A 25,282-nucleotide genomic window follows, 5' to 3' on the forward strand; every position below is an offset into this window, starting at 1 on the left:
CAGGACACCCCCCCACACACACACACACACTCTCGGGGTCAGTGTTTCTATGTAGGCCCAACTGCAGGGCCCAGTTTAGGGTCTTGTGAGGCCCGAAAAAAATGACCAAGCTGATACCTGCATGCTATCTCACCTGGCAGAGGTTCAGGGAACGGGGGGGGGGGGGGGTCACTTACGGGACTGATTCCCCACCTACGGAACCCCGGGCTCCTCCCTCTGCTCCACTCTGCTGCTGGGCTCTGGGACAAGAGTCCACGCTTGCTCCCCAGTCCCGTGTTACAGGCCAGGTGTGGTGGCACAGACATTATCTCAGCCATGCTGGACACGGTTTAGACGGGGGGGGGGGGGGTCGTGGGCAGCAGGGGACTCTCTCTAAAGGTAACTAAGTAAAGGACGGCAGTGCAGGGGAGGGTGCTGAACAATGAACGCACAGGCTCACAAAGCGAGTACCCGGAATGGGGAACTCGAGGGGCCAAGGGGGTGAGGTCGGGGGAGGGAGTGGATCAAAGAAGAGGGGACGCACAGGGACATGCAGGCATGATATTCCTCGCACGTGTGTGAAAGCGGAATTAGGAAAACTGCGGGGCGGGGGGGCGGGAGAGATCGGGGAGAAGGATCAAGACGCGAGATCCTCTTAAAATCACACACGGCTTGAAACCCCTTTGTGCAACTACTTAAAGGTAAGTCAAAAATAATAACAGCTAAAGCAAAAAAATCAAAATCAAAAACCAGCGCGGGGGTGGAAGTGTCAAGGGGTAGCTCACTTGCTTAGCAAGCCTGAAGCCCTGAGTTTAAACCTTAATCCTACCAAAGGAAAAAAAAAAAAAAAACCTGTATTGTTCAAGAATGTTTTGGCCTGCAGATATTAAACTTAAAACTCATTTGTTTTCCTGCCATCGTGAGGAGGCTTTGGGTCACTGGGCAGCGGCACTGGGTCCACGGCATGGGCCAGGCCCCATGACTGCTCTGGCCTGGTCTCCGTGGTTGTAAGGTGACTACCCCAGCTCCAAACATCAAATCCAAACAAAGTCCGGAGGCAGGGAGCAGGAAGACGGTCAGGAGTGCATTCTTCACATCGCTCCTCTTACCAGGGAGAGAAAAGTCTTTCCCCAGGGCCCCTAGTCAATGTTTCTGCATGCCTTACTTCCCAGACTGTCTTTGGGGGCCACTCCTAGCTGCAAGGGAGTCTGGGAAAGCAATCTTCCACGGGCAACTAGCATCCATCTACCTGGTAGAGACCCGGCTCCTCCCTGCCCACCCCCCAACCCGAAGTCTGCTGCCACCTGGCTCCCCAACACCACTCCACTCTGCGAGGGTCTCCTTGGCCCCAGCCGGCCTACTGCAGGAAGCAAGGGGTGGTGTGGAACACCAAGCCTTGCCGGCCCCTAACCTCTCCAGGATAGGCTCAGGCTCCTTCCTGTCCCTGGCTTGTCTTTCCAGACTCTCCTTCTTCATTTGCCCATAACCCCAGATGGAGGATGTCCCCAAGCTGATTCTCGATGTGAAACAGGGGACATGTGGGGCCCCACACCAGGCTGGCAGTGGAAAAGGCCACAGGGAGGATGAAGGAGCTACTGCAGCTCAGTCACCACAGAGGCCAGAGGCTGATCCTAGGTGAACCTGGCCACCTCACTGTCCCCTGGGAGATGGGGGGTGGGGAAATGGAGGGGGGGAGGGAGATGGAGGCCGGGGGGGGGCGGGGAGATGGAGGCTGAAGCACATGCCTCCCACAGTCACCAGCCAGGGCTGGTCCTAAGGGGCAGGGCAGGGCAACTGTCTTGGGTTCCTGTGACCCTCTGGACCAGCTGCCCCCTCAGACAAAGCAGAGTCCCTGGGAGAAGCTGGCCTGCACCTCACAGGGAGGCCAAGGAGCGTGGCAGCCACGCCCAAAGTCCCCACACCCCCACCTCCTTTCAGCAAGTCTGGCCAGAACTTCAGGACCCTGCCTCCTTCTAGGGGCCCCTACCTCTCAACCCCTTCCCCACCAATACCAGCCCAGCCCTGGGTGCCCCTCTCTGAACCTGAGAAGGGATCCCTAACCCATGTGGAGCCCACCCCCTTCGCAGTCCTGCCGTGAAGACACCTAGACAGGGGTCTTGGGTGTTAGTTTGGCAGCCCTGAGCCAGCCGCTCATGACGGCCCTCAGCCTTGGCCTTGTGGCTGCAAGATGGCTGTTCCAGCTTCAAGTATCAAGTCCGAAAGAATGTTCAAGGGCCTGAACCAGGAAATAGGTCTCTGCCCTTGCCATGGTTCTAGGGAGGCCAGAAAACACTGCCCCCCCGCCCCCACCCCCAGGTGCTAGCACAGGTAAGTAGCAGGGCTGAGAACAAGGCCACCCACTCCACTGCTGAGGGTCAGAGATGGGAGCTGGAGGCCTAGGCCCAGAAGAACCACCGCCCGGGGCTGGAGGATGTCAGCCTGATGGGGAAGGAGCAAGGTCTTCAGAGCCATTCAGGCTGCGGTCAGACACTTCCTGGCTCAGGCTCCAGTCTCCCCATCAGGAGAACGCGTGCAATCACATCCGGTCCACAGCAGCCTTGCAGAGGAGGCACTGGGGGTCCTCCGGAGGCTTCCCTGCCCCTTCTGCACAACCCTCCCCCAGCCCATCAGCCAAGCCCTGGCAGACACTGTCTGGGGAGGCTCGAGACACAAAGGGCCGCCTCTGCCCAGGAGCCCCGGCTCTGTGCAGCCCCATCCTGAGGCCCCCCAGTCAACCACAGGCAGCAGCCCCACTAGGCCAGTCTGCGGCCCGGAGGCATCCAGTCCAGGGTAGCCCACGGAGGTGTGTGTGGACACACCCCCTCCTCCCGGGGCTCCAGAAGAATCCCAGAGGGCGTCCCGCCCGCACACTTGCTTCAGACCCCTGGTACCCATGCAAGGCCTTCGTACCATCTCCACGGGGAGCCCGCGTCCTGCTGCCGTCCAAGCCCCTCCAACACACCCCACGGAGTCCAGGGTGAGCTCACGCCGGCCAGGCACCCGCAGCCAGCCCAGATCCACGGGGCGCCTGTGGGTGGGCCTGCCCCTCGTCCTGGGCCCCCACCTGTTCCTGGGCCCCGCCCCGCTCCTGGGCCCCGCCCCGTTCCTGAGCCCCGCCCTGCTCCTGGGCCCCGCCCCGTTCCTGAGCCCCGCCCTGCTCCTGAGCCCGCCCTGCTCCTGAGCCCCGCCCTGCTCCTGAGCCCGCCCTGCTCCTGAGCCCCGCCCCGCTCCTGGGCCCCGCCCCCGCTCCCTGGGACCCCCCCCACTGCTCCTGGGCCCCGCTCTGCTCCTGGGCCCCGCCCTGCTTCTGGGCCCCACCCTGCTTCTGGGCCCCACCCTGCCTCTGGGCCCCGCCCCGCTCCCTGGGACCCCATCCCTGCTCCTGGGCCCCCCACTGCTCCTGGGCCCCGCCCTGCTCCTGAGCCCCGCCCCACTCCCTGGGCCCCGCCCCACTCCCTGGGCCCCGCCCCCTGCTCCTGGGCCCCGCCCTGCCCCCTGGGCCCCGCCCTGCTCCTGGGCCCCGCCCTGCTCCCTGGGGACCCCCCTCCCTGCTCCTGGGCCCCTCCCCGCTCCCTGGGTCCCTCCCCGCTCCCTGGGCCCCGCCCTGCTCCCTGGGACCCCCCCACTCCCTGGGCCCCGCCCCGCTCCCTGGGCCCCGCCCTGCTCCCTGGGGACCCCCCCCTGCTCCTGGGCCCCGCCCTGCTCCCTGGGGACCCCCCCCTGCTCCTGGGCCCCTCCCCGCTCCCTGGGCCCCTCCCCGCTCCCTGGGCCCCTCCCCGCTCCCTGGGCCCCGCCCCCTGCTCCTGGGCCCCGCCCCGCTCCCTGGGCCCCGCCCCGCTCCCTGGGCCCCGCCCCGCTCCCTGGGCCCCGCCCCACTCCCTGGGCCCCTCCCCGCTCCCTGGGCCCCGCCCCGCTCCCTGGGCCCCGCCCCGCTCCCTGGGCCCCGCCCCGCTCCCTGGGCCCCGCCCTGCATCGTGTTTCCTACTAGCCAAGTGAGGACGGCACATTTCAGTGTTTGCCTCATCAGGCTTTGCAGGGCTCCACGGGGTGAGAAGCTCTTGGGAGGGGACGGAGGGGACCCAGCGCGGCCCGGGTGGCCTCCTGGCCTGGGCTCCTTCTCCTCTCCGTCGCCGACCACATCGCCGGGGCAGCATCCGCCTGCAGGAACTGCCCGGAGCCGCGGGACAGAGCCCAGCGCGGAGCTTTGCAGTGGCACTGAGGGCTTGGGAGGAGGAGGGCCGGTCAGCAAGGGGATGGTGCGGCTGGGCACAGGTGGCCACGCCTGGCTTCCTAACTCCTCGGGAGATTGAGGTCTGCGGATCGTAGTTCCTCCTTAGCCTGGACAGACAGAAGAGACAGACTCTCCTCTCCAACTAGCCAAGGAAACGCCGGACGTGAAGGTGTGCCTTAGACCACCAGCCCTCCTTGAGCGAAAACGCCCAGTGAGAGTGGGAGGTTATGAGTTCACGACCCAGTACCAACACACACACACACACACACACACAGCCCTGCTACCAAAGCAACAACCAAGGGCATCTGTGGCTGAGGAGGCTCCCGGTGGGCCCCGAGCCACGCCTGGGAAGGAGGGCGGCGCCCCTCCTCCGGTGTGTGCCACACCCCTCTCACTGGCTCCCAGCAGGGAGATAGCTTGCCACACACACCCATGTGCACACACCCACGTGCAGGCAGAGGGTAGCACAACCGAGTCGGGCTCCCAGCACCCTAGGGGGGATCTACACTGTGCCCCCCCACCCCCATCTCCTATGGTCTGCAGACAGGTGAGGAAGGTGAGCCCGGGTTCCGGTGGCTGCGGGGTCCCTGCCAGGCGGACCGTGGGTGAGAGAGGGTGACTTCCGTCTCCTTAACTGTATCCTGGCCCATGGCCACTGTGGGCACCCGGGCCACCAAGCGGAGAGCAGAGGCGGGGCCGGGCAGCCAGCGGCCCTGTGCCCGGGCAGAGGACAGGACACTATGTTTTGATTATTTCCAGTTTCCTGACCCCCAAGTAGTGATTTAATGTTCCTGTTTACTCCAAGGGTTAGGACAGAAGGCGGGACAGCTAAGCCAGCCTCCCCTGGCGTCACCCCCAAAGTCCCCCGGCAGGGGAAGGAGCCAGGGGCGGGCAAAGGGCTCTGGGGAGGGTGCAGGGTTGGGCACACTGGGGACCCTCAGGCCCCGGGCTTGCCCTGGCACCAAGGAAGCCCTGGGCAGGCAAACAGGTCCAGGCATGGCTGCCCCCGGGGCGGGGGGTGGGGGCCCCCCGCTGCCCGTGCCTGGCTACCGCGCCCTCGCAGGCCTCCCCGTGGTGGAGGGGCCTGGACGCCGCAGGACCCTGGCTCCCTGCGGAGCGGGGTGCGGGCGGGCGGGGCCGGGGCCTGTGGCTGACTGGGCGCCGCTCCAGACGTCAGAAGCTCTGCTGGCTGCCGCACGCTTGGCACCCGGGCCGCTCGTAAAACCACCGCGAGCCGAGGCACCCGTGGCGTTCCCGAGCGGCCGTCGCGGGCCCGGGGAAGGGGCTGGGGCTCCCTAACATCCACCCCGACGGCTTGCTCCATGTGATCGCTTCATCGCTCACAGAACCGGGGTGCCTCCCCTCCTCCTGCCTGCGTTGCCCCTCGGGGCCTCGTTCCCAGCACGTGGCGGGACGGACGGGGATGGTGACGAGGGAGAGGAGAGGCACCCGCACCCGCACCCACGGGAAGCCCACTTGGGGGACCCCGCCCCCAGCAGCCCCATGCCTCCCCTCCCTAATCCACGGCGTGCGGCCAGGCCTCAGGAGGCGACGCGGGCCCTCGGGGGGCCCGCAGGGCAGGGGTCCACGGCAGGGCCATCCCGTCCGTGTCAACTCGAGGCCGAGCCTCCAGGGGACCGTCTGCGGCCCAGAAACCTCCCGAGGAAGGAGCCGCGAACACGCGCATCCTAAGGAAGAAGGGCGCTGCCGACCCCCCGAGCACGGCGGAGCAGCCCAGCCCCGCCTCCCGCCCTGCCCGCTCCTCCGCCCCGGGCTCCCGCCCAGAGCCCCGCGGTGCCTGCCCAAGGCCTGGGCGGCTCCCGCGGGACTCCGCAGCTCCCCAGCCCGTGCAGGGGTGCGGGGATGGGGTCGGCACTGCTGAGACTCAGGGTCCTCGCGACAGGGGCTCTAAGCGAGGAAGGCGTGGAAGCCGGGGCGGGAACGGGGGGGCGGGGGGGATTCTTTTTCTTCCACAGTGGTTGTTTAGAAGGAGAAAAAACATTGTCCAAATCCCAGCCGAGGAGACCTGCAATTGCCAGGGAAATGGGGGTCGACGGCCAAGAGGGATTGCAACACCGGAGCCCTGGACGGCGTCCACGGGTGCCAGGCCAGGCCGAGGCCCTCTCCAGCCCAGTGCGACGGGCGCACGGAGGCCCGGGCAGCCGAGGCACCCGCGCGCGGGACCCGACACCATTCCACAGAGGGGCACGCGGGAAGAGACACGCCGCCCCCACCCCGGCCTCTCAGAGGCCGCAGCACAGTCGCCCGGGGCGTCGCCGCGGCCCCGGGCCCCACCCGGCTCATCCGAGGGCCCCCGTCACCCAGGCCGTGCGACACCCCGGTCCTGACTAAGGTGAGCTCCGAGCGGCGTGGCTCCTCTGTGGGGCCCGGAAGCGGTGCCCCCGGGGCTGAGACAGCCCTGTGCGGCCCCAGCAAGGGGAGGCGGGGGCCGCAGCCCAGCTTCCCTCCGGCCCCCAGTGCCCCCACCCAGCATAGTCACCTCCAGAAGCTCTAGCACCCTGACCTGGTCCTAGGAGTCACCCAAGTCTTTTACCGACTACCAAACAAACCAGATGCTGGGCCTTCCAGAACCTTCATTCCTCTCTCCATGGCTCTAGCCACTCCCGAGGCATCACTGTAGAGTGCCCCCACGCGGGACCCCAGCCGGGCACCCCTGTCCTGACGCGGGCAGCCTCCCAGGAGCAGAAAGAAGAGCCAGTGGTCAGGGGAGAGAAGCTGGCAGCCCTGTGGCTCGGCCCCTGCCCTGTCGCTGATTTGACATGGCCTCACCTGCTTCCCCTCAGTGACGCAGGGGATGCTGACCCAGTGATGTCCAAGATGTTTTCCCGTCTCACGATCTGCTCTGCCGTCTAGCACGGGAGAGCGAGGTCTGCCTTATGTATGCTGCGTCGGTGGCAGACATCACTAATCAATCACCGGTCTTACCACCCCCCCCAACTCTAAGATCAGGTGGACTGATATATCAGAATGCATCATTCTCAGTACAGGTGGCCATGTGATCATAAACGAGAACTAAACTAACATCCTGATCCCATCTCTGCTTTGGGAAGAAACTGGGCCGAGAGCGGGCTGAGAGCAGACCTCCAGCACCAAGCTTCACTCTGGAACGCCTCCCGCTCCAAAGGCAGCCACCGCCCCAAGCGCAGAGCTCGGACCCACGCCAGCAAAGAAGCACCTGCTGCCCCGTCCAGTGACCTCCCCACAGACCAGAACCCCCTGGACGCACTCAGGCTTCCGATCCCGGGGCGCCTCTATCATGGACTCTCCTATATTCACTCAACACACCGACTTGAATGGGTCTCTCTGAGTCACAAAGCAGCTGTGACCTGCCCCCCAAGCCAACACCAGAGCCAGAGGACCCTGAGCCCCCCTCCACCCCCCCAAAACAGGAGCACCCGCTCCTGAGGGCACGCGGCACCTCAGCTCTGCATTTGCAGATCAGGTTGCCAGCCGCAGAACACTCCAGAAAATCTGGTGATGAAGAGACATTGAAAAGACGGTTAGGGACATAATCAAGTAGCAATAAGGAGAAGAATGTTCCAGAAGGGGCTTCTGCACGGAGCAAGCCTTCCCAAAGGTAGAATGGGCAGGCGGAGTCCCGGGAGATGGGCGAGGTCAGGCGGGGTAGACGTTGGAGCAGGCCCAGAGAGGGGACCTGAGCAGCCCACCAGCCCGGGCAGATACCCACGCCGTCTGCGCCCACGGAGGCGCTGGCCTCGCTCGCTGTCCCCCCAAGTCCACCGCCAGCCACAATGGGGCCCCAAGCCCACCCTGTGGGGACCCAGGGGCCTGGTGGGTGGCCACGGGCCCTGGGCCGCCGGGGCAGGTGGCAGGCCGTATCTCCTGGGGCACAGGTGGGGGGGTGGGAGGGGGGCGGGAGGGGGGGCAGGATCTACAGCGGCCCTTCTACCTGTGCTTGGGGGGCTGGCTCTGCGGTCCCGGCTGGCAGGCGGGCGGGCGCGGGAGCAGGTCTGACAGCTCTCCCCACCCCCGCCAAATTGTACTTAATTATAATGATAAATGATGGCAGGCAGCCCCAGCCGCATCGCAGAACACGACAAACACTGCGCCGCGAGCCAGCGCTCCCTCCCCCACGGCGAGCTCCCGCGCGGGAGGCCCGGGGTCATCCGAGGCCACCGGCGCCCTGCCCGCCGCCCTGGAGGCCCGCACCGCCCCCCCGGCCATCCTCCCCCCCCCCACCCCCACAAAGCACGCCTCGGAACGTGAAGAACAGCGCCCCGACGCCAGGCTCCAGGCTCCGCGCCCACCCCACCGCCCGCCCGAGGCCCAGGCGGGAGGCTGGGGAGGCCTGGCGGGGGGAGGGGCGGCCAGGCTGCACGGCGAGGGTCGGGGTCCCCGTGGGCGCGGCCGCGTGGGGCGCAGCGTGGCGGGTGGGCGTGGCCCCGTTGGGGCGCAGTGTGGCGGGTGGGCGTGGCCCCGTTGGGGCGCAGCGTGGCGGGTGGGCGTGGCCGCGTGGGGCGCAGCGTGGCGGGTGGGCGTGGCCGCGTGGGGCGCTGCTGGCGGGTGGGCGGGGCCACAGCGTGGCGGATGGGCGTGGCCGCGTGGGGCGCTGCTGGCGGGTGGGCGTGGCCGCGTGGGGCGCCGCGTGGCGGGTGGGCGCGGCCGCGTGGGGCGCCGCGTGGCGGGTGGGCGGGGCCGCGTGGGGCGCCGCGTGGCGGGTGGGCGCGGCCGCGTGGCCGTAGCGTGGCGGGTGGGCGCGGCCGCGTGGGCCGCCGCGTGGCGGGTGGGCGGGGCCGTAGCGTGGCGGGTGGGCGGGGCCGCGTGGGGCGCCGCGTGGCGGGTGGGCGCGGCCGCGTGGGGCGCCGCGTGGCGGGTGGGCGGGGCCGCGTGGGGCGCCGCGTGGCGGGTGGGCGCGGCCGCGTGGGGCGCCGCGTGGCGGGTGGGCGCGGCCGCGTGGGGCGCCGCGTGGCGGGTGGGCGGGGCCGCGTGGGGCGCCGCGTGGCGGGTGGGCGCGGCCGCGTGGGGCGCCGCGTGGCGGGTGGGCGCGGCCGCGTGGGGCGCCGCGTGGCGGGTGGGCGCGGCCGCGTGGGGCGCCGCGTGGCGGGTGGGCGCGGCCGCGTGGGGCACTGCGTGGCGGGTGGGCGGGGCCGTGTGGGGCGCCGCGTGGCTGGTGGGCGCGGCAGCGTGGGGCGCCGCGTGGCGGGTGGGCGCGGCCGCGTGGGGCGCTGCGTGGCGGCTGAGCTCCCCGATGGGTCGCTCGCGGGGTCCCGTGCCCACACCCGGCGAGCCCGGAGTCAGGGAGGCTCCACTTGCCTGGAGCTGGCGGGGGAGGGGGAGGGGAGGGGAGGTGGCAGGTGGAGGGAGGGCGCGCAGGGGGGTGTTGGGGTGCGGACTCTGCGGCGTCGCCTGCCAGCGGGAAGGGTCCCGCGCGAGGCGCCCGGGGCGGGGCTCCAGGAAGACAGACGGGGCAGACGAGGCCCGCGAGCCGGGGAGATCTGGAAACGACCCTGGGTGCCGGGCTCGGAGGCCGTCGAGCCGCACCGTCGGTGACGCCAGACGCACCGGCGGGATGGGGGACCCACGGGGCCGGTGGAAGGGGGGGAGGGGAAAGGCAGTCCCAGCAGCCGGCAGGGAGGGGTCCGTAAGGGGTACCCCAATCTACCGTTCTGTGCTCATTTCCACTGGGGACCACTAAACGGAAGCCGTGGGCCGGGGCTGGCCGCGTGCCAGACACCTTTCCTGCCCCCCTTCCTGCGGGGACTTGGGGAGGGGCTGGCGGCCCCGGGGCGAGGGGGTTTGGGGGGGGGGGCTCCGGTGTGGCGGACGGAGAGGGAGGCGGGAGCGCTGGGCCAGGAGCAGGCTCGGGGTGCCCGGGTCGGGCTGCGGGTGAGGCCAGCAGACCGTGCACGCTCATCCTGACGAAGTTTGGGGTGCTGTGCGGGGTGGTGAGGGCTGCCGAGAAGATGGGGGCGCAGGGCGGAAGATGGAGAGGGCAGCGTGGGGACCCGGGTGCCACCGATGCGGAAGTGTGGGTGGCGGATCCCGGCGGGAAGGAGGGGCCTGGAGCAGGAGGCCGGGCTGAAGCCGGGGCGCGGGGGCTCTCGGGGGACGGACGGGGTCAGCCAGGAGCGGGGCTGAGCCGCGTGGCCCCGCGCCCCCCACGAGGGGGGCAGGAAACGGTGCCAGCGCCGCCAAGGTCTGCGCTCCAAGAGCCCAGAGACGCCGCCCCGCCGAGGAGGGAAGGAGGGCACGGGGGGGAGGGGGAGCTGCGGGTGTGTGGGTAACCAGGCCCCGGGGTCCCCGTGACTTTGGGGAGGGAAGATCTGGGGTGCGGGTGACACGGGCGCACGTGAGCCTGCGCGGGAGGAGGGGAGGCTGCGGGTGGGTGGCAGCTAATTAGCTGGAGCCTGGTCTCCGCGCGGAGTCTGGACGCCAGCCCGCGTCTGGCAGCCTCCTCGCCGCCCGCCCCGCACCCCCCCAGTCTTACTGTGGCTCCCCCATCTGCCCCAGAACCCTCAGCGGGCCCCGGTAAGCGGGCGGCCCCCCGCAGAGTCCTCCCTCCCGGCTCTCCTGACAGGGGGGCCGCCCGTGCCGGGGCAGCTCCCTGGGACCGGGGGACCCCAGCCACCCTCAAGGCACCCCGTGGGGCAGCCCAGCTCCCCGGCTAGCCCGAGGCAGCTGCCCTGGACGGCCCCCCGCCTCCGCTCCCGAGGTGCAGCCCCCAGCTCGGCTCCCAGACCCGCCTCGCCCACCACAGAACCGACGGGCCGGCGGGCACGCCAGCCTGAGAGGAGAAAACGGGGACCACCCCGCCCCACGCAAGCCGCAAGGAATGAGGGGTGACCTCCCCGGGACCCCGGCCACGAGCTCGTCCCCCTGGGGACCACACCGCTGCCATCCCTGGTGCAGGGCTGAAGGGTGATGACACTCAGCTGCGGGTCCAGCCGACCCAAGAACAGCGCCCTCGGGGCACAGGCTAGAAAGTGGGGGCGCCCTTTCTGCCCCCAGAGCCCCTGCGCTTCCTCATTCCAGTACCTGCCACACTGCTCACACACGTCCCAGGCTCGGGGCACCCGCTGGGTCCCGGCCCGGCCGCTCCCTTCTGCCCAGGCCCCTCCAGGGGTGCACCGGGGCAGGGGCCAGCATGGGGGGGGCGGGGGGGGCAGGACCAGCCCGGCACCAGAAGTGGCCCTGAGGAGGAAGGGGTGAGCAGGCCTGTGTCTGTCTGGACCTAGGCGGGGAGGGCGGGGCGGTGTGCGGGACCCGGGAGGGGAGGGCGCCCGGGACGGCTGCACCCGCGTGGCACGGGGCATCTCGGGAAGCTGCGGAGACTTTCACCGTCAACCCCCCCCCCCCCCCGCGGCCATCCTGACGCTCCCCCGCCACGGGAGAATGTCCGGTGGGGCCGACGCGATGGAGACCGTGGCCCGCCGGGCCTCCGTGCCCTCCGCCGTCCGCTTCCCAGCACGCTCTCCTTCGGGGCTCACTTGTGGCCAAACACGTGTTCTGGGGTGTCCCGAGGTCCGCTGGGGCCGGGACAGTGAGGGCGGGGAGTGGGGGCCCTGGCCACGGGGAGCCTGGTGCTCCCGGACTCCAGGACAGGGCGCCACGGTTCTCCAAGACATCTCCAGATCGGGGAGCTTGAGAGAGAAGCCCGGCCCGCGTTGCCGGGGCTCCCCGAGGGCCACCCCCACTCCGCGGGAGGGAGGGAGGCGTGAAGACGGCAGGGCCAGGGCCCCGGCGGCCCCCGGGAGCCGGACGCGCAGGGGACGCCCTGTCCTCCCCAGCCCGCCTTCCCGCGGCTCCGCCCGGGCCCCCAGGTCCTCCTGGACGGGAGGCGACGCACTCAAGGCGTGGCCGCCACTGGCGGGGCGACCTGTCCCTGCGCCGCGTCGCCAGCGCTACGCGGGAAGCAGAAGCAGAGACGGCGAGAAGCAGAGGCCTGCGTCGCGAGAAGCTGCCTTGCCCGCGCCCAGGGCGAGCTGCGCGCTGGAAACTCGGGGCGGCCCAGCGACGCGCGCGTGTGCAGACGGGGGGGGGGGGGCAGAGCACGTGCACAACGCTTTCCACTCACCTCCGTGCACGCTTTCCACTCACCCCCGTGCACGCTTTCCACTCACCCCCGTGCACAGTGCTTTCCACTCACCCCCGTGCACAGTGCTTTCCACTCACCCCCGTGCACAGTGCTTTCCACTCACCCCGTGCACAGTGCTTTCCACTCACCCCGTGCACAGTGCTTTCCACTCACCCCCGTGCACGCTTTCCACTCCCCTCCAAAGACGGGAGGGCGCCACGCCCCGAGATCCCCTCCTCCTGGTTCACTTAGCCCTACCACCGGTGGGTCAGCACCGCACAACCCCAACACCTACGCAGACACGCCCAGAACCCTGGCGCCGGTACCCCGGGCGAGGTGACGCCTCCACCCCGCCCCGGCTGGCGCGTGGGCGCCCGGGGGAAGCCGCGCTGTGCGCCGAGGGGCGTGGGAGCGGCGCGCAGGCGCACAGCGGGGCCTGGCCCGGGACGGGACGGACGCAGGGCGAGGAGGGCCCGGAGGAGGGAGGGGCTGCGTGGGGAGGGGGAGGGGAAACGCAGGGGCCGGGCCTCCACCCTGTCGGCCAGGGCCGCCCCTCTTCTGCAGGGTGGCCATCAGGACGTGGTCAGCCCGGGCGGGGTCTCCACGTCCAGGGGCAGCGTGGCCGGTGCAGAGCGTGGGGTCCCCGCACCCCCGCCGGCCCCACGGGGGCCGTTCTGCTCGAGTCCACAGGACGGGGGCGGGGGGGGGGGGGCGAGCACACCTATTTCACTGAGAAAGAAAAAGGAAACTCCTCACCTCGGCCGTAATGAGATTTGCTCCCGTAACCGGGGCGCCATCGAGGCAGCCCGGGGCCTCATCCCAGGCCACGTGAGCCTCGCTTCTTCTTATTCCAACACTTCCTTGGTAGTTTCTGGAAGCCACGACGCCGTTCCGTGGCCGCCTGAGGACAAAGCGGCTCAGGACACGGGAGGCCACGCGGGGCTGGGGCAGAGCGCGCGGCTCCGCCCGTCACCCTACAGGGCCGCGCCCCCACCCGCGCCCCGCGTCCCCCCGCGCCCCCGCCACCCTCCACGGCCCCGCGTCCCCCCGCGCCCCCGCCACCCTCCACGGCCCCGTGTCCCCCCGCGCCCCCGCCACCCTCCACGGCCCCGTGTCCCCCCGCGCCCCCGCCACCCTCCACGGCCCCGCGTCCCCCCGCGCCCCCGCCACCCTCCACGGCCCCGCGTCCCCGCCACCCGCGTCCCCGCCCCCCGCCCCCCGCGTCCCCGCCCCCCCCACGTCCCCACCCCCCGCGTCAGGACCGTCGCAGCCCCCCACCCCCACCCCCGCCCCGGCCCCTCCGTCCACGGCACGTGTCCCCGCCGCCCCCGGGCCCCGCGAGGGTCGGGGCTCGTCGGCGTGCTCCGCGCGCCCGCCCGCCCGCATTGCTCAAGTCATTAGACGGCTCTTTTGTGAGAGTCACTTGACGCGCAGGAAGTCTTTTGATGCCTTTCAAAGGCGCGTTAATAAGTGTTTCTAATCCTTTTCTCTTAAAAAACAGGAAGCGGATCTGTGCCAACCCCAAACACCACAAGAACGGAGTTGGGCTGGCAAGGCAGAAGCCCCAGGCTCACAACGGCTACGAGACCCAGGCTGAGGACAAGGGAGAGCCGCGAACCCCTGCCCCCACCCCCCCCCAGCCTGCCACCTGGGCGCCCCCCAGGGCCCCGCCCCACGGGGTCCCCCAGCCAGCCACCCAGAGACAGCCCCGGGGGGCCCTCCCCCACCCTGCCACCCAGCCCCCACCTGCGGCGACCCCCCCCAGCTACCCCCCCCTCCACACCTGCTCCCCCCGCCAGGGACAGCAGCCATCAACGTGTGCGGAAGAGGAGGCACGCAAGACAGGGAGGCGCTCTGAGCACCTACAGCCCCCTCCTCCCAACGCCCGCTGCCCCCCTTCCTCCCTCCCTCCCTCCCTCCCTTCTTTCCTTCCTTCCCTCTTCTTTCCATCCCTTGACTCTTTCCCTCCCTCTCTTTTCTTGCTTTCTTCTCCTTCCTTCTTTTCTTCCTTCCTTCCTTCCTTTTTTGCCCTCCTATCTCTCTTGTTTGTGGAGTGTGTGTATATGTGTGGGTGCATGTGTGCCAGTCCTGGGGCTTGAACGCGGGGCCTGGGCCCTATCCTGGGGATTTTTGCTCAAGGGTGGTGCCCTACCACTTGAGCCACAGCTGTACGTCCAGCTTTTCGGTAGTTCACTGGCGATAAGGGTCTCACAGATTTTCCTGCCCGGGCTGGCTTTGAACTGTGATCCTCAGATCTCAGCCTCCCGAGTAGCTAGGATTACAACCACCTGTGCTCACTTCCGTCTCTCTTTCCTCCCTCCCTCCCTCCCTTCCACAAGCTTAGCTGGAGCAGACACGGGAAGGTAGGCCTAGGACCCACTGCACCCCAGAAGGTCGTGGCCCAAGCATGGACAGACCGGAACTCAGAGCTGCTCCCGAGCTCTGCGCCGCCGGCAGTGGGTCCTCCACCGAGGCCTGCTGAGTCTGCGCTGCAGCGGAGCTCCCCGGAGTTGGGGGGGGGGGGGACCGCCGTGCCGCAGGGCTCGGGGAGGGGGTCCTGGGCACCCCGGAGGCTGGAGGACAGAGGTCCCACCCCGCAGGCCCGGGCCGGCCAGGAGGCAGGGGAGGGAGCCGCAGGCAGGGTGGGGTCTGTCCTGCGGCTCAGGGGGAGGGCAGGCGGGGACAGGCCACCCCCCTCCGCCCGCGAAGCGCTGGGCCTCGTGGCACTGACTCCCGTGACCGGCTGCGGCTCGCCGGTGGGTGCCCCCGCGGTGGGGGAGGCGGCTCCCCGCTTCCCGGGCGGCGGGCCCGGGCCCGGGGGTGCAGAAGACAGGGCAGGGCGCTGCGGCCCAGGCTGGATGCGGGGGGCTCGGGGAAGAGGGGGTTCGGGGGCGGCGGCCACACGCCCCGAGCAGCCCACAGGCGCGGTCCCCGGGCCGAGGCGGCAGCTGCCACGCCACCGAGCTGGATCCAGAGGGGGCGGGGGCGGGGGGTGGGGGGGGCCGGGGGGGCAGGGGGGCCTGACCAGCTCCCAGGAGCTCAGAAGACGGAGGAGAGCCAAGGAAGGCCGGGGCGGCCAGGGCGCAGCGCACCGCTGGGCCACGGGGCCACCCGGCACTCTCAGCCCGGAGATCCTTCTGGAAACACCGAGGCGGGAAGGGCCCCGGGCCCCGTGTCCTCCTGCTCGCCAAGGGCTGCACCCCGGTCTCCCTGACTGGGAACCAAAACAGCCCTCCCAGAGGAGGAAACTGAGTCAGACGGGGACGAAGGCCCGTGTCCTCGGCTGGCCCTGTGGGGACAGGACGCGGACATGCTCAGGGTGTGCCCCCCCCCCCGCGGAGCCCATCGGGGTGCGGGGCAGCCCCGCCCCGGAGGGCAGCGCCCCGCACGGAGGAGAGGACCCGGCCGGCTTTACAAAGCCCAGCACGGGCTGCGCAGGCCCCGCCGCTCGAGCGCCTGCCCCCCCCCGCCCCCCCCCCCGGTTCCTGGAAAGGCCCCCTCCCCGCACAGGCGCCCGCAGCGTCGGCCGCGGCCCAGGCTCCCTCTGGGATCGTTCGCATTTCCAGGAAAATTGCAAAACGTAGAAAAACAAATCGGCCCGTGCTCCGGAGCTCTTCCCCGGCCCAGAAAGGGGGTGCGGGGGGGGGGCGGCTGGAGCGGAGCCAGCGGGCAGGGGGCCCCAGAAGCGGGGGCGGCCTCGCCAGGGTCCACGGTGGCCCAAGGGGGCGGAAGGGAGGAGCAGAGCAGCAGCAGCGTTCCCAGGGGTGGCTGCGCCCCGACCGCCAACGTGCGCACCCCCTTAGCCTCCTCCCCGCAGGGCGGGAGCGAGGTGACCACATCCACGTGCCCTCCCCCACGGGGAGCGGGGGAGGCCCTGCCCCCCAGCCTGCGGGAACCAGGGCCCGAGTCCCCACCCGGGGGACCCAAAGATGGGCGGCCCTTCCCTAGCAGCCGCACAGGCCGGTGCAGCGGCCCGGGGGGGAAGGGCACCACCCCGGGGGGCTCCCAGCTGCCATTGTGGGGCGTCTGTTACACAGCAGAGGCGGCAGCACCCACACTGTGCTGCACCAACACAGGCAGCAAGCGGCAAACGCCACGCCGACCGAACCATGGCTCCGTGGGACGCGCGGGGCGGCGCACGCCCGTCATCCCGGCCTCAAGGACACAAAGCCGGCCCGGCCGGCCCCCGACTGCTGCGGGGCTGAGCGGGGGGCCGCTCGGCCGGGCGCCCCCGTGCCTGGAGACGGGGACGCACCCCACTGTCCGCGCGCCTCCGGGAAGCCCTCGGGGCCCCGCGCCGGCCCTCCCGCGCGGGCCTCAGCCCAGCTCCCAAAAGGGGAGCCCAGGCCCGACGCCCCACCAGCCCCACGCCCTCCCAATCCTCCAGAACACAAGCCGCAGGGGCGCGGGCCCACAAAGGCCGGCCCTGGGGGAGCTGGGCCCCTGCCCCATCATGCCTCGCCACCCTGAGCCCCAGTCCAGCCCGGTCCCCCCGATCCCAGGAAGGGGAGCCCCTCAGGGACCCCGGGAACGAGAAGCTCCGTGACAGGAGCCACTCGGGAAGGGGGCCGGCAGGCTTCCGTGCAGCGAGGGAGGACGCACGGGCCGCGGAGAGGTGCAAATCCTCCGACTACGTGGTGAGGAATACTAGACGGTCAGGAAGAAGAAGGCCTCACGCTCGCGGGGGGCAGCAGGACAGAACAGAGGGGAGCCGGCCCTGGGCTGGGAGGAAGGCGGCCGCGGGCTGGGGGTCAGGTGGGGCTGGCTGCAAACCCCAGGCCCCGGCGGCCGCGGCCTCGCTCGGATGAAGGAGGGCCAGAGCCTGGGTGCGGGAGGAGAGTGGGTTCTGCTCCCCTTTGCCGAAGCCACAGCTCGGGGCGTTGAGATCACGCAGACTCCCCCCCCCCCCGCCCCAGCCTCACTTCAGGGCTTCTTTCATGCTTTGAAGAAGCGGGAGGCGAGTGTCTGACAGGAGCTCTGCCGCCGGGCCAGAGCCTCCAGCCCTGCCCGGGCCCCGGGGCCACCCCAGCCCAGGGGGAAGGCTGTGCTGAGGCCTCTGGGGTGGGAATGTGGGGACCCCTGAAGGACAGACAACTCCGGGAAGATACACCCACGCAGCTCCTGCGGGAGGAACGGCTGTTGGAGGACCCGAGGAGCACAATGACTGGGTCAGCTGGAGCGGGGAGCCCTGGGTTCGACTCCTGAGCTGCCCGCGCAGCCCAGTGCCCAGCCCCGAGCCCTGGTGGCCCCTTCGGAGCAGCCGAGGCCCTCGGCGCCCTTCCGGCAGGCCTGCCGCGGACGCGGGAGCTCCTGGATTCGGGTGGTGAACGCTAGAAGTTTCTGCGGGGGGTACGTCGGGTGGGCGGGGCCGGGGCTGAGGAGACGTGCAGGCCATACCTGGGAGGCGAGGGGGGGGCCATGGGGTTCGGGCTAGCAGCTCAGATGTTTCTAGAAGCTAGGGGAAGCAGCACCATGGTGTCCTGGGCAGAGAGCAGCTTTTAACCCAGGAACTCAGAGCAAGGAGGTAAGGGGGGGGGGCGGCACCGGAACCAAGAAGATGGGGTTCCAGCCCCCCCCCCCGGCAGTTAGAGAGGGCCTCCTGGGGGGCCGCCTGGCCGGCAGGGCGGGGCTGGGAGCGGGAGGCGGGGGGGGGGGTGGAAACCCCGGCTGCAGCGAGAGGGGAGCCAGGCGGAAGCCAGGCCCCGAGCAGGACAGACGCCCAGAACAGGGGAGCCCAGCCCAAGGGATCAGGAACGGGAGCCCCGAGATGGCTGGTCACGTGGCCCAGGCCACCCAGAAGGCCGCGCGGTGGGGACCGGAACAGCAGGCACGGTGCACCCCCAACACACCGGCCCCATCCCATCTCACCTAGCAGAAGATGGAGGAGGCGGCTCCGCCCACAGCCCCCCGGGAGGCCGGGTAGGGCTGCTCCCCCAGGAGCAGGAGCGGAGAGGAACCGGGGCTCAGAGAGGCCAGGTGACGCGGCCCACGGCGGGCAGGATTTGAATCCAGATCTCTGGCCTCGGCACAGGCTGGCCGGGCTCTGGCTGGGGCCTCCCCTCCCCCCCTGTTTTCCTGGCTTCCTCTCAGGGAAGAGAACATGCTCGAGTCTCTGTTTCCCTGGGAGAAATCCATTTTCAGAATCTGGAGGTGTGGAAATGTGTTCTTCTCTCCTCTCCAAAGAGCCCTTCCTGGGGACAGAGGTGCCCCGGGCCCCCCGAGGCCACCGCGGAAGGGGCCGAGGTGGAGGGGCCGCCGCCCCACAGGCGCTGCCCCAAGAGGGTCTCGGGGGGGGGGGGGGGGCGAGACACCAGCCGGGACAAGGGGCCCCGGGTCACCCCGGAGCTCCGAGCACCCCGGGCCTCGACCTGGAACGACCCGGAGATGCAGCCGCGGCCCAGAGCCCAGGCCCCGGGCCAGGAGCGGGGCCACCCGAGCCTCCCCGGCAGAGGTGTGGGGGCCCCCCGCCCCCGCCCGCCCGGGCCCCTCCCAGGACACGGGGCCGCGAGGCCGAGGAGGCCGCAGCCACTGTGAGTACCTAACCACCCCGCGCCCGGGCCCGAGCCGAGAGGGGAGGAGGAGGGAGGGGGAGGGGGAGGAAAGGCGTGGGGAGCCGGAAGAGGGGGAGAGGGCCCGCACCCGCTTCCCTCGCAGGCCCTCTCCCCCACCAGCAGTTACCCCTTACTCCTGACCCCTTCCAAACTTGCTTTGGAAGCGAGGCTCTGCCGTGCCCTCCACCAAGGCGGCCCCGGACCGCGCTTCCTGTGTGGGAGCCAAGCCCTGGCCCGGAAGTATGCGCACCCCCCCCCCGTGGCTGCCCCCCAGCAGGAATATAGCAGCTGGGGGTCCTGGGAAGCAATGCCTGTGGCTCCCAGCGGCCATGGCCCACAACGGTGACTTCACTAGCTCCCGTGAGCCTGGAGGGCTCACAAGACCAACCTGTCCCTCCCTCCCCCGACTGCCAAGAACCCCCGAGAGAAGTCCTCACCCGTCATCTCAAGCCAGGACACGAGGCAGACAGCTCTTCAGCCAGTGGGTCAGCCACCTCCTGACTGTCCATCTCTGGCACCATGGCCAGTGGGCCAGCATGCGGCCTCGGGATGCCACAGAGGCTCGCGGGGCCTCGACACTGTCCTCTCCCCTGAAAGAGCAGCGTTGCAGAAGCACAGACACCGTCAGAGGCCCGCCTGAGAGGACATAAGTGCCACCGGGCAGAGACACGGGGGAGAGGTGGACAGGCAGATGGGTGGGTGGGTGGATGGATGGATGGACATATGGATGGGTGTTTTAGTGGGTGGATGGATGGATGGATGGTTGTTTGAGTGGATAGATGGGAAGGATAGATGGATGGATGGATGGATGGATGGATGGATGGACATATGGGTGGGTGTTTTAATGGGTGAGTGGAAGGATGGATGGATGGACATACGGATGGGTGTTTAAGTAGGTGGATGGATGGATGGACATATGGATAGGTATTTTAATGGGTGAGTGGAAGGATGGATGGATGGATGGACATATGGATGGGTGTTTTAGTGGGTGGATGGATGGATGGATGGGTGTTTTAGTGAGTAGATGGATGGATGGATGGATGGATGGACATATGGATGGGTGTTTTAGTGGATGGATGATGGATGGATGGATGGATGGACATATGGATAGGTGTTTTAGTGGGTGGGTGGATGGATGGATGAACATATGGATGAGTGTTTTAGTGGGTTGATGGGTGGATGGATAGATGGATGGACATATGGATGGGTGTTTTAGTGGGTGGATGGATGGTTTTAGTGGGTGGATGGATGGACGGACATATGGATGAACATATGGATGGGTGTTTTAGTGGGTGCATGGATGGATGGATGGATGGGTGTCTTAGTGGGTGGATGGATGGATGGATAGGTGTTTTAGTGGGTGGATGGATGGACAGACATATGGATGTGTGTTTTAGTAGGGGGATGGATGGATGGATGGGTGGGTGTTTTAGTGGGTGGATGGATGGGTGGATGTTTTAGTGGGTAGATGGATGGGCGGGTGTTTTAGTGGGTGGATGGATGGACAGACATATGGATGAACATATGGATGTGTGTTTTAGTAGGTGGATGGATGGATGGATGGGTGGGTGTTTTAGTGGGTGGATGGATGGGTGGATGGATGGGTGTTTTAGTGGGTGGATGGGTGGATAGACATATGGATGGGTGTTTTGGTGGGTGCATGGATGGATGGAAGGGTGTCTTAGTGGGTGGATGGATGGATGGATGGGTGGGTGTTTTAGTGGGTGGATGGATGGGTGGATGTTTTAGTGGGTGGATGGATGGGTGGGTGTTTTAGTGGGTGGATGGATGGGTGGGTGTTTTAGTGGGTGGATGGATGGGTGGATGTTTTAGTGGGTGGATGGATGGGTGGGTGTTTTAGTGGGTGGATGGATGGGTGGATGGATGGGTGTTTTAGTGGGTGGATGGACATATGGATGGGTGTTTTAGTGGATGGGGGGAGGGAGGAAGGGAGGAAAGACAGATGGGTGAGTCGTGAATGACTGTGCCATGCCGGAGGAAGGCACTTGCTCCCCTCCAAAAGCCTCCAGGCATGGCTGTGGCAAAGGTACTGAGGATTAATATGGCAGCACACTGAGCCCAGTACCTGGCACACAGTAGACACTTTAAATTCTACAGCATCCCTGCCCCTCCTGTCTCCTGGCTGGAGTAGCGATGCCACCAGCCCTATGCCCCTGGAAAACAACTCGGAGGAATGTTCCATAGCCATCCAGGGGACCTGCCTTTCCAGAACCCCGAAGCACTTAACTCTACCAGGCTCCTGTCCACATCAAACCACCACAACCTCAGGCAAGGGGAGGAGGCCAGGAATTCTCCAGTGGGTAGCTCCCACAGAGTGAGGTCACCAGAATCGCAACCCATGCCCAACCCTCAACTTCTGCACTTCTCAATCTCTAACCCAGTGAAGGGGGCCTGCAGAAGCTTCCAGAAAGGAAGAGACTAACATCAGAGGCAGGGAGCATGGGAGTATAGCCAGTGGTACCCCACTTGCCTAGGCCGTGTGAGGCCCTGGATTCCATGCACAGACAGACAGAGAACCTCAGAGATCAAGGCCGTCCGCACCCTGCTCTCTGCTGAGGCTACAGCTGTGGTACCTTTATCACCCCCTTGTCCAGCTCTACCACAGCAGAGAAGGCACAGAACCCGGGGGCAGAGCCCCAGGACCCATGGCAGGAGGCAGGGTGGTTCTCCAAGGTCACCCCAGCTGTTCAGGCCACAGAACCCGAGGCCGCCAGGGAAGGGCGCCTGCCTCCCTCCGCACCCCAGAGCTGACCTCCGGAACACTTCGGAGTCTTCTAGCTCAGGTATGGCCACATCAGGGATTGGCAGAGGCCCTGAGGCCCCAAGGCCCTCCCCCAGGAACACATGCCCCTCCCAGGCAGGCCTGGGGCGGACCCCACCCCCAGGTGCCGGTGGGCTGAGCTCCCAGGAACTTAGATGGCGGCCAGCCACTGTAAGAAGCTCCAGGCCCATGGTGTAACTTGGCCTTCGCTCTGCTGACCTCCCTGCACCCGCCCCCCTCGCCTTCCACGTGCAGGGCCCTCCACCCCCTGGCTGGGCACCGGTGAGATGGGAAAGGGACAGACGCCTCCAAGGAGTCCCTGGATGGAGACTGCTCCCCAAGACCCCAGGCCCCCGCGTAGGTAGGCCTCCTCCATCAACCAACCCAGCCGATGCTGGGTAGGCCATGGGGCTGCCCAACTCAGCAGGGTTCAGTTCTAGACCAGTTAAACCCAGCTCCGCCTGCAAGAAACAAGCTCGATTGCCTTGTGGGTCTTGTTTGTTCCCCAGCATGGCGCCGCATGACTAATACAGGGCCCGGAGTCCACAGGTAAACACATCCATCCTGCCCAGGGACACTCCACTGTGCCCAGCAACTCCACCGACCTGGCTGGCAGAAGAAAAGCAAACGGCAAGCTGCCAGCCCCGCCAGCTCCCCCGCAGGGCGGGTATCAGAGATGAGCAGACCGACGCCCAGAGAGCGGCCCGCAGGCTTAAGCAGCAGACGGCAGATTAGAACCCAGGTCTGGGAGGTTCCTAAGGCTCCACACCTGCCCACGCCAGCCCGGAGCCGGGGCGAGCCAGGGCGCGGGCAGGCGCGGAGCCGGAGCCGGGGCGAGCCGGGGCGCGGGCAGGCGTGGAGGCCCGGAGCCGGGGCGAGCCGGGGCGCGGGCAGGCGCGGAGCCGGAGCCGCCGCCAGGGCACGGGCCCCGCGGGCTTCGTCACGCAGCCTCTGGCGGCCGCCCCGGGCGGCTCGATGCGGGCACCGGTCCTGGGAGCTGCACTCGCCCCTCAGCCCCGCCACCCGCCACCCTATGCGGGCCACGGGCACCTCCACGGCACGCGCCCACCACGAACCTCCCCAGGGGACCCCAAGGGCACCTCTGTGCTAACTCCTGAGTTTGGGGGTCAGCCATCAGCTCTGTGTGTGTGTGCGCGTGTGCACGTGTGCGCACACACGCTAGTACCGGGGTTGAACTCGGGCCTCACCCTCTCACTTAACGCTTTTTCACTCAAGGCTGTTGCACTCTACCGCGCGTGCGCCACGGCTCCGCCCGGGCTGGCTTTGAACCGCCACCCTCAGCTCTCAGCCTCCGAGCAGCTGGGGTGAGGGAGTGAGCCCCCGGCGCGTCCCCTGCCTGTCTGGACCTCTGTTTGCCGTCTGTGAAATGGGGGCGCTGCCAGCCCCCTCCTCCCCGTCAGGACTAGAGCCCGAGTGGCCACCACGCGCGGTCAGGGAGGACGGGCTGGGACAACCCTGGGCAGACGGGGCGGGGGGGGGGGGGGCGGCACTGCAGAACCCCAGAAAGCGCGCTGCCCTCCTGCGGGCCCCGCCCCCGGGCACCCGGGCTGCCTCCTGCCGGCCCGGCCACGAGCGAGCTCAGAGCGAGGCTGGGGAGAGCGGCTCGCGGGGGGCCGAGCGTCCCCCCAGCACGCCGGGGTGCGTCCCCGAGGAGGGGACCGTCGACCAGGTCCTTTGGGACCAAGCTGTCAGGGCCAGGACTCGGCCCTGGAGAGCCCGGGGAGGGGGCCGGGGCTGACACGGGCTCCCCGCCCGCGGCCGGGTCTCCCCAGCTCTGGGGTTGTGCGGGACTGCGACCACACCTGTCCCCCCAGGGCCCATCGAGTTTTCAATAGTGACGTCATCAGGGCTTGCCTGGGGGCCCCGCGGGGGGGGGGTGGCAGGTAAAGCACACAGGCCCTACCACCTAGAGCTCATACCGGGACCTGGCCCTTCCCATTTCCCCCTCTGATCTAGAAGGTTCTACCCACGGCCAGGAACCTTTTTCATACTCAAAGCAAAAGCTGCTGGACGTGCGGCTGCTCCCCTGGTGGCCCGCCCCCCCCCCCCCAGGGTCCTGTCGGGCCAAGCTCACGCAGAAGAGGGGCTGCCTGACTCCAGGGGCCTGGCGGGGGTGGGGGGGGGCTCCCCGGAAGGTGGATGGCTCAGTAGCACACCTGTCACTGCGCAACTGCCCTGAGCTACACCAGAACCCCACCAGCCACACACGGAGGGCCAACGAGCCCCCCCCCCCCCGCTGCCCTCCTGGACTCGGCGGGGCTGGGGGCCTGCGTGGCGCCGGGGGCTGCGCGGTCACGCGGGGCCGGGCAGGGTGGCCCCGGCTCAGCTTCGGGACCTCGGGAATGGCAGCTGGCAGCGTTCACCTAGCACTTTTCTTTTCCAGTTGTGGGGCTTGAACTCAGGGCCCAGGCGTCCTCCCGGAGCCTCTTTGTAGTGGAGGCTAGTGCTCGACCCCTTGAGCCACGGCTGGTTCTTGAGCGGGTCCTCGGAGGTCAGAGTCTTTCCTGCCTGGGCCGGCTTTGAACCTCCATCCTCAGATCTCAGCCTTGTGAGTAGCTGGGATCGCAGCCACCGGCACCCGGCCCACCTCAGGAGGAAAGCCCGGACTCCGCTCTGGAGCAAGGCTGGATGCGAGTAGGTGGACACACGCGTGCGCGCGCACACACACACATGCGCGCGCACACACACGCGCGCGCACGCACACATGCACGCACACGCACATGCACGCACACGCACGCACGCACGCGTGTGTCTTCCCAGAAGGGCGGAAGCAGGCGTGGGTGCCGAGGCGGGCCTCCGGCCGGGCAGGGCTCAGGGCTGGGCGGCCCGGTGCCCGCAGGCAGCGGCTGGCGAGCAGCCCTTCTCTCCCACCCCGGGGCTGGCCGGGCTCCAGGGGGCAGGGTGGATGCGCCCTGTGCCAGGAACACGGTGGGGGGGCCCAGGCCACGCTGGAGTGGGGGAGGCCAGCGAGCGGCTCCTGGGGGGCGCGGTGGGAACGGGCGGGGGGGGACGACGCTAGGGCGGATGGCGAGGGCAGAGGCTGGGTGGGCTCTTGGGGGCATCCCCAGGCGGGGTCTCCCGCCCCTTCGAGGGCCTCTGAAGCAGTGGGGGGCGCGGGGGGGGGGGGCCAAGCCCGGGTCACACAAGTAGCCAAGGCGTCGTCTCCGGGGCCTTGTCCTCTCCCTGGCACGGAGCCCCGCGCCTCCTCCAGCCCCCGGCGCTGCCAAAACACCCGCGCTCCCTCCAGGCCCCGGGGCTGACAAGCTCTCCTGGCTGGACTCCCGGCTGCCCAGCCCCCCCCCCGCCCACTCCACATCACACTCCCGCACCCCCGCCTCCGGGACACCGCGCGCCCCCACGAGCCGAGAGCCTGGGGGATCCGCTGGGCTCAGGATGGGAGAGAGCCCGGGCCTGGTGACGGTGTGTGCCCGGGACACCGCGCCACCCCGCCGGGCTCCCCCCGCCTGACGGGCCGCCCCGGCGCCCACCACCCGCACGCCCTGTACGGAAGGGCGGAGGGACCGCAGTCCTCCCCAATGCCGGCGTCTCAGGAAGTCCACAGGGCACGCGAGACTCGCCACACAGAGCTTTATTGGGCGCCTCCAGGTGCCAGCACAGGGCTCAGGGCTCAGGGCTGCGGTTCAGGGTGGCCACGGAGCACG

General features: G+C 68.8%; 1 protein-coding gene across 1 annotated transcript; it reads right to left on the reverse strand.

Moving 5' to 3' along the window:
• Positions 1-5,726: 5,726 nt before the first annotated feature.
• Positions 5,727-16,415, reverse strand: LOC125363051 (basic proline-rich protein-like). Its single transcript, XM_048362028.1, has 8 exons — positions 16,407-16,415; positions 15,968-16,292; positions 15,292-15,555; positions 14,684-15,230; positions 13,023-13,167; positions 11,566-12,093; positions 8,571-9,511; positions 5,727-5,898 (listed from the first exon to the last, which is right to left on the reverse strand). The coding sequence occupies exons 1-8, from the start codon at positions 16,413-16,415 to the stop codon at positions 5,727-5,729; spliced, it is 2,931 nt and encodes a 976-aa protein (XP_048217985.1).
• Positions 16,416-25,282: the final 8,867 nt, after the last annotated feature.

Source organism: Perognathus longimembris, chromosome 14 (genome assembly GCF_023159225.1).
Source record: "Perognathus longimembris pacificus isolate PPM17 chromosome 14, ASM2315922v1, whole genome shotgun sequence".
NCBI classification, from domain to species: Eukaryota; Metazoa; Chordata; class Mammalia; order Rodentia; family Heteromyidae; genus Perognathus; species Perognathus longimembris.